Raw genomic sequence first — 7,305 nt, forward strand, 5'->3', positions numbered from 1 at the left:
TCCAAAATTCCGGAGAGGAAAAATAATGGCTTGTCCGTGCTTAAAATTTCAAGGAGAGCGGGAAATCCTGGAATTGGTTTCTTAGGGAAGTGTAACGCTTTTTTATTTTAAGGCTCCTCTTCTTCCCCGAAATGCCTTCGTTTTTGAAACTCAGCCTAATCCCACAGCCTGAAAAGAAGATGGGTCTCAGAATGGCCTGCCTTCCTCTTCCCCCCCCCCCAAAGTGTGCAGTGGCACTTTGGGAGCCAAAGACTCAGGATGCCCAGAAGTCAGGCGAGTCAACAGGTTTCCATGATTATAGGAAAATCCAGTTTTAGGACCCAAGGTCCAGGGTGATTTGCAGAGGGCTCCCTTTGGGATGTGTAAGCTGTTCGTTCCGGTCGAAACCTGGACGGCTAGTTGTCCCGAGGTCGTCTCTCAGTATCTGAAGGGCTGTCACCTGGACAGGTCTGGGTCTTTATAAAGCTACCTCTTTATCCCAATACTCCTCCTGCTGGTGGACAGTTAAAAAGTTACCGCGCTCTCTAGTTATCTGTCCTTGGCCAGCCAGCGAAACCTGGTCCCTCTGCCACCTGGTGGAAGGGACACCGTTGCAAGAATGTGGGTGGCCAAAGGTTGCCACCACCAGAGGCTTGGTGGAACTTCGTGGAGTGGCAACCTCTATTAAGGGGAACATCTGGCTACTGTTTGGTATCAGGTCACTAGACAGCTTGGTGGTGACCAAAAGATTGCAGCTTACAGGTATATTAAATTTATTTCACATTGTACGTACTGCAATTTCTGCTCCACACCAAGCAGGGACGTATTGGCTATGTCTGGTCTAAGGAAGAGAAGGATGAGTGGTGACATGATAGCCATCTTCCAATATCTGGGGTCTGCCGTAGAGAAGAGGGGGTCAACCTATTCTCCAAAGCAACGGATGGAAACTAATCAAGGAGGCATCCAACCTGGAACTAAGGAGAAATTTCCTGAAAGTGAGAACAACGAACCAGTGGAACAACTTCCCTCCAGAGGTTGTGGGTGTCCAATGCTGGAAGTTTTAAAGAAAAGATTAGACTTACCACTATTCATTTCAATCAATCAGAATAGAGCTGGAAGGGACCTTGGAGGTCTTCCAGTCCAGCCCCCTGCTCAAGCAGGAGACCCTACCATTTCAGTCAAGTAGCTGTCTAGTCTCTTCTTGAAGACCTCGAGTGATGGAGCCCCCACAATTTCTGAAGGCAAAAGCTGTTCCACTGATTCATTGTCCTCACTGTCAGGAAGTTTCTCCTTAATTCCAGGTTGCTTCTCTCCTTGATTAGTTTCCATCCATTGTTCCCTGTCTTGTCTTCTGGTGCTTTGGAAAATAATTTGGAAAATAACTCATGACTGTTTGTAGTTACAATGGCCCTGAAAAAAGTGACTTATGATCATTTTTCACACTTATGATCCTTGATTTAAGGGGCTTAATGAGAACTTGGACTCTTGGCAACTGGTTCCCATTTATGACGGTCGCAGTGTCCTGGGGTCACACGTGATTCCGTTTTTGCCACCTTCTGACAAGCAAAGTCAAAGGGGAACCCAGTTTCACTTAGCAGCCGTGTCCGTAACTTGCAGTGATTCACTTAATAACTGAGGCCAAAAAGGTCATAAAAATGAGGCAAACCTCACTTAACAACTGTCTCGCTTAGCAAAGGAAATTTGGGGCTGAGTTGTGATCATAATTTTGAGGACAGCCTCTATTGAAAGCAGCTCAATATAGAGGCATCCCCGGGAAGGGGTCAAAAAGGAAAGATGTTGGCTATCACCATGGGTCAACCCTCTGCCCTTTTCTTATGTTTGTCCGTGACACGATTTCACAAAGTGAGCTGCAGCTCATGAAAGCTGCTGCCTTTTAATAAAGTGTGTGCGTCACAATAGTTGGTGCTGTTCTTATTTTTGGCTTTCCTGTACTCCTTCTACTCGCTCTCCATCATAAGCCAAAGGACGATTCCACAAGACTTTTAAGACTTGTGGACTTCAACTCCCAGAATTTCTGGGAGTTGAAGTCCATAAGTCTTAAAGTGGTCAAGTTTGGAGACCCTTGCTGTAGATCCTTGATTGCGGAGGACTGATGAGAAGGATCCATTTCCCACATGCTCCAGGAGATCTGTCCAGCTTCAGCTGACCAGGTTAAGGGCAAGGAGGTGGGTGGGTGAGCAAGCAAGCTGGGAGAAGACCCCTGGTTCTTCCTCCAACAGTTGAGGAAGTTGTCACCGTCTATCCCAGGGGTAGGCAACCTCGGCTCTTTTATGACTCGTGGACTTCAACTCCCGGAATTCATCAGTAATTCTGGGAGTTGAAGTCCACCAGTCATAAAAGAGCCGAGGTTGCCCACCCCTGGTCTATCCCTTCTAGGGTGGGTTGTCCATGAAAGGTGATAAGAGACCAGAGGCCCATCACTGTAGCCCCTGCCGTAACCTTCCTGAGAAATTTGTGTGGAGAACAAACTGGATAAAGGGCAACTTCAGAAGGCCAGCAAAGTTGTACGTGTGTGTTTGTGTGTGTCAGTACATACGCAGACACACCATATCAGAGAAGGAGAGGAATCCATGGGGGAAAAAAAAAGATAACCAAGTTTATTGACAGAGACAAGTAAAATACAAAAACAAATTTAACCTTCTCTCTCCCCTTCACCCCAAAGTCTTCCATGTGGGAATCTGATCCCCACATCTTCTCCTGTCCGACCTCTTCCCCCGTTGCAACACAAACACACACCAAAGTCGGCAGAACCACCAACAGTGAACAGATGTGGAACCACACACACACACACACACACAAACAGATCAGAGGTTATGGGGTAGTGCCTGTATTTTAGTCCCCTGTACCTCCAAATCCCATCACACCGAGTGTGCCATTTCTCCCCCCTCCCCTTTCTGGATTTATGGCCACATTTCTTTAATGAAGAATCTGATTTTTTTTCCCCTCTCCACCTAACACCACCTCTCTACTCAAGAGTCAGGAAACCAACAGACCCAGGAGATTCTTCTCTAGGTGGTGAGGAAGCAGAACTGAACTTGTGCGGCTGTTCTTTTGCCCAGTGCCATCCTGAGCAAGGCCAAGCAGCGCCCCCATCCAATTGGAGCCCCTGTACCCATCATTCTTAGCCTTGGCTGGCTGAGGGGAATGGGTGTGGAAACCCTACTCATCTGTAAGGTATGAATACATCTGAAGATGTGTCCTCTATGCTTCTCTTATTCATTCAGGAGAAGCTCATGCAGGAGAAAGTAAGTGGCAGTGGATTAGGTCTGTATTCATAGTTTCCTCCGCACACCCCTCTCAATCCTGGCCCTTCTTGGCCCTTCTCTACTCTCTTCCACCTGACAAATTCTGCATTTTATCAACAAAAAACCCCCCAACCCTTATTTTTGGTGTGCATGCTTAGTCTTTTGGTATGAAAAATACCCCCCCCCCCGCCTAACTTTAAGATCAACACGCGAGGCACTTTTTCCATCCCTCTCCTTTCTCCTGCTTCACCGCTTCCTCCTATTTTTCTAGACCCCCTTCTCCTCCCCCCCCCCCGCAACCATTCCCACACAGCATGCCTCCTTCCCTTCCCCTCCCTGGATCCACGCAGCATCCAAACCCAGTTAGTTTCAGACTCCTGAACTTCCCAACGAAGGTGCACAGATCCAGAACGGCGTCCAGCGACGAGCTGTGATGGCCGGGCCGTGAGAACTACACATACAGAGACTGGCCATCCAACGGGGAGGAGGCCTCTGAATAAAGCAGAACGGGGGAACGTGGCAAGTGAAGCTGCAACCAGGTTTAAGTAGCACCTAGTGGACCAATGTGGGGTTGGAGAAGTTTTGGTTCGGGGAAGAGTCAAACATCAAGACATCGGAGGAAGTAGGCTGTGGCATCTTTGTGGCGGGCGAGATGCCCCGAGAGATTTCTGAGCTCTTCAACCCCACATTTCGGTCTCTCCTTCCCACCCCGCAAGTGAGTAGTCCATCCGCCCAAACCCTCGCCCACCCCTCCCCCTGTGGTAGGTTACGTAGATGTGATTTCAGATATAAGCTGGCTATGGAAATAGGATTTTAAAAATAGAACTATATACAGCCCCCCGCAAATCCGCAGCGGGTTACAGAGGATGTCTGAGGGGGAATAAGTTACTCCAGTCCCTGCCCTGGCCGCAGGAGCCAAGGCGGGCAGGGGGCATGCCATGGCACACACCGTCCCGGATCGTAGCCTCTCCTCTCGGCCAGCTTCACGGATCGCGCTCCTTTTTTACTTTCACATCCCCCGCCAAGATGGTGGCGATCTCGCCCTGCATGAAGGCCCAGGGCACGTTGGAGCCCACCAGGGGGCACTTCTCCCCGCTGGGGCAATAGACTTCGCCGGCGGCTCCTTGGGCCTTAATGAAATCCCGCGAACAGGGGAAGCAGAACTTGTGGCCCGGCACCGAGGGACACTGCACGAAGTGGGTGTCCTCCAGCCGCTCGTGGCAGATGGTGCAGCAGAGCGGGGCACTGCCTGCCCCTCCGGACGAGTCGGGGGCGCTCTGGGTGCCGCTGGGCTCGGCCGCCCCGGAAGAGTGGGCTCCGGACGATGAAGACGAGGAGGAGGAGGAGGAAGAAGAGGTGGTGGTGGCCGCTTGGCCCGGCTCGCCGTTGCGGGGCACCAGGCGGTGGGGTCCCGACGCGGCCGGCGAGGCCGGGCTGGTGCTGTTTTGCCGGGCGGTGGTGGAGTGCACGGGGTTGAGCTCCTTGCCGCCCAGCGTGTCGGCCACGTTCTTCAGGGCCGTGATGGGCGAGGGGTCGTTGCGCAGGGAGCCCTCGGGCAGGCCGGCCTGGGCGGGCAGGTGGGCCAAGCCCGGCGGCGGCGGGTACAACCCGGCGGCGGTTGAGGATCCCGGGGGCAGCCAGTGCTGGCGCTGCTGCTGCAGCTGCTCCTCGCCCGTCAGCTTCCCGGCCGCCAGCTCCCCCTCGGGCTCCGGGGAGGCCTTGCGGCGTCGCAAGCCCGGGCGGGCGGGCGGCGCAGCCCGCAGCAGCACGTTGGGCGGCCCGGCCACGGTGGCGGCGTCGAGGAACTGCTGGGGCAGCGCGTCGGGTGCGGGCGGCTCGCGGAAGTAGCGCACGGCCTCGGTGAAGAGCTCGGCCAGGAGGCGCCAGTCGCCCGAGCCGTGCCGCTTCTCGTACTCCAGGTACTTGTAGCCCGAGGAGAGCACCTTGCCCGGCTCCTTCAGGCAGTCCTGGAACATCTGCTTGGCCACGGCCAGCACGCCGGCGAAGACGTTGCCCGAGCCGCAGGGGTACTCGGCGAAGAGCTTCAGCTCGTACTCGTAGCCCGGCCGGGCGGCGGCGTCGAAGGCGAAGATGCGCCCGGTCAGCGAGTGGTCCTTCTTGAAGCGCACCGTGAAGGGCGCGCAGCCGCACAGCGCCAGCAGCTGCTCCCGCACCGCCTTGGGCTTGCCGTGCCACTCCTCGGCGCGGGCCCGCATGGCCTCGTTCAGCTCGGCCAGGCACTCGCTGTGCCGCGCCTTCTCCTTCTCGTACTCGTAGCCCGCCCGCGCCGCCGCCGCCGCCGCCGGCTTGGCCAGCTCGCCCAGCAGCGGCGAGGAGAGCGGCAGCGGGCCCGGGGCGGGACGCGCCGCCGCCAGCATCAGCCCCGGCGGAGGCACCAGGCCGGGCGGCGCCGGGCCCACCAGAGCGCGCCGGGCCGTCGGGCTCTGCCGGCTGCCTTCCCCGCCGCCCGCCTCCTCGCCGCCGCGGGCCAGCCCGTTGGGCAAGCGCGGGCTGAGCGCGTAGTCGGGGCCGGCCAGCCGGGCGCGCTCGTAGCGCTCCAGCCCCGCCGCCGTCCCGCCGCCGCCGCCGCCTCCGCCTCCCGCGCCGTCCTTGGCCTGCTTGGCGCCCGGCGGCCCCGGCGAGCGGCCCTCGGGCATGGCGTGGCTGCGCTTGAGCTGGCGCGCCGTCTCGATGAGCAGCTCGATGCGGTCGGCGCCCTCGAAGTTGACGCAGCCCCGGCAGACGGCCTCGCTGAAGTCCCAGATCATGGCCCAGGGCATCTTGGGCAGGTCGCACAAGTAGCACCATTGTCTGCGGGACGCCTGCACCGAAGACATCTTGGCCGACGCCCCCCGGGCCGGAACGCCGCCGCCCAAACGCCCGCGCCGGAGAGAGGCGGCGGGGGGGGGGAAGGGGCTCCGAGCGGGGCGGGGAGGAGGCGGGCGGGCGGGCAGGCCGGAGCGGGCGGGCAGACGAGGCGAAGAGGGAGGAAAAAAGGGGGGGAATCCCCTCTCTTCGCCTGCCCTCCTACATGGAGAAACTTACATAAGTCCCTCGCGAAGCCTGTCGGGAGATGTAGTCCTGGAACTGGAGGGAGGCGGTCTGGGCTCGCGGGGCGGGGGGGCTCTTAAAGGCGACCGTGCCGCCCTGCCGTCTGATGGTAGCGGAAGGGGGGCTGTCCCGGATTGTGGAGGCTTTGCAATAAAAGTAAAAATAGGAGGATATTTTTGGAGCCCCCCACTTAGCCACATGAGTCCCAGAGATGGGGGACTACAACTCCCGTCATTCCTCCCGTGCGGCAAAGAGCTGGGGGGGGGGGGGAAAGAGGCGTTTGGGTGACCGGTTGCGCTCAAACGGGGGTCTCCAGACCTGAGCACTTTTAAGACCTGTGGACTTTCAACTCCCAGAGTTCCTCAGGAGACATGCGGCTAGCTGACTGGGGGATTCTGGGAGTTGAATTCTGGGAGGTGAAGTCCGCAAGTTGCCAAGCGTAGTGACCCCTGCACTTAAGAACCCCTAAGAGGGTCTTGGGAGCGGGTCGCCCAATTGAAATGCTGCCTGGGTGCTGCATTGGAGTTTGGTACAGTAGCTGCATTAGCCGGGGATGATGGGCGCAGCAGCCACTCCCCTGGGAGGATCGAGTGGAGAAGCAGCAGTGCCTCATGGCATCCTCGCACCCCTGTCCGTCCTCCACAGAGGTGTTCTTTTGGTCCCAAAGCCATGTTGATTGAAGCAAGTAAATCTTGTGCAATGGGCAGCATATGAATTTTAATAAATAACAAAGAAAGTAGGGGTGTCATTATAACAGCTTCTTTTCCCCAGGAACTAAAGATCCCCCACTTTCTCCCTTTCCTGCCTTTGCCCGTACATTCCAGATGTGCAAAAACTGTCACTCGGCCGTTGCCGAAGGACCGATTCAGACAGCCACCTTCCCTGTAAGTCGCAGATTTAATTTCCAGCTTCTATCATGGGGGGTCCTGTCTCCACCGGCACCGCTGCCTGTTTTTGGGACGTGCAGGTCCAGGTTCCGAGGCTCAGGATGTCTCTGCCCCTCAAAACG

General features: G+C 56.7%; 1 protein-coding gene across 1 annotated transcript; it reads right to left on the reverse strand.

Moving 5' to 3' along the window:
• Window positions 1-3,525: 3,525 nt before the first annotated feature.
• IRF2BP1 (interferon regulatory factor 2 binding protein 1) lies at window positions 3,526-6,280 on the reverse strand. Its single transcript, XM_081335111.1, has one exon. It carries the CDS (start codon window positions 6,080-6,082, stop codon window positions 4,229-4,231), a length of 1,854 nt encoding a protein of 617 aa, XP_081191237.1. The 5' UTR covers window positions 6,083-6,280; the 3' UTR covers window positions 3,526-4,228.
• Window positions 6,281-7,305: the final 1,025 nt, after the last annotated feature.

This window comes from Vipera berus (assembly GCF_964194415.1).
Source record: "Vipera berus genome assembly, chromosome: 9".
Lineage (NCBI taxonomy): Eukaryota > Metazoa > Chordata > Lepidosauria > Squamata > Viperidae > Vipera > Vipera berus.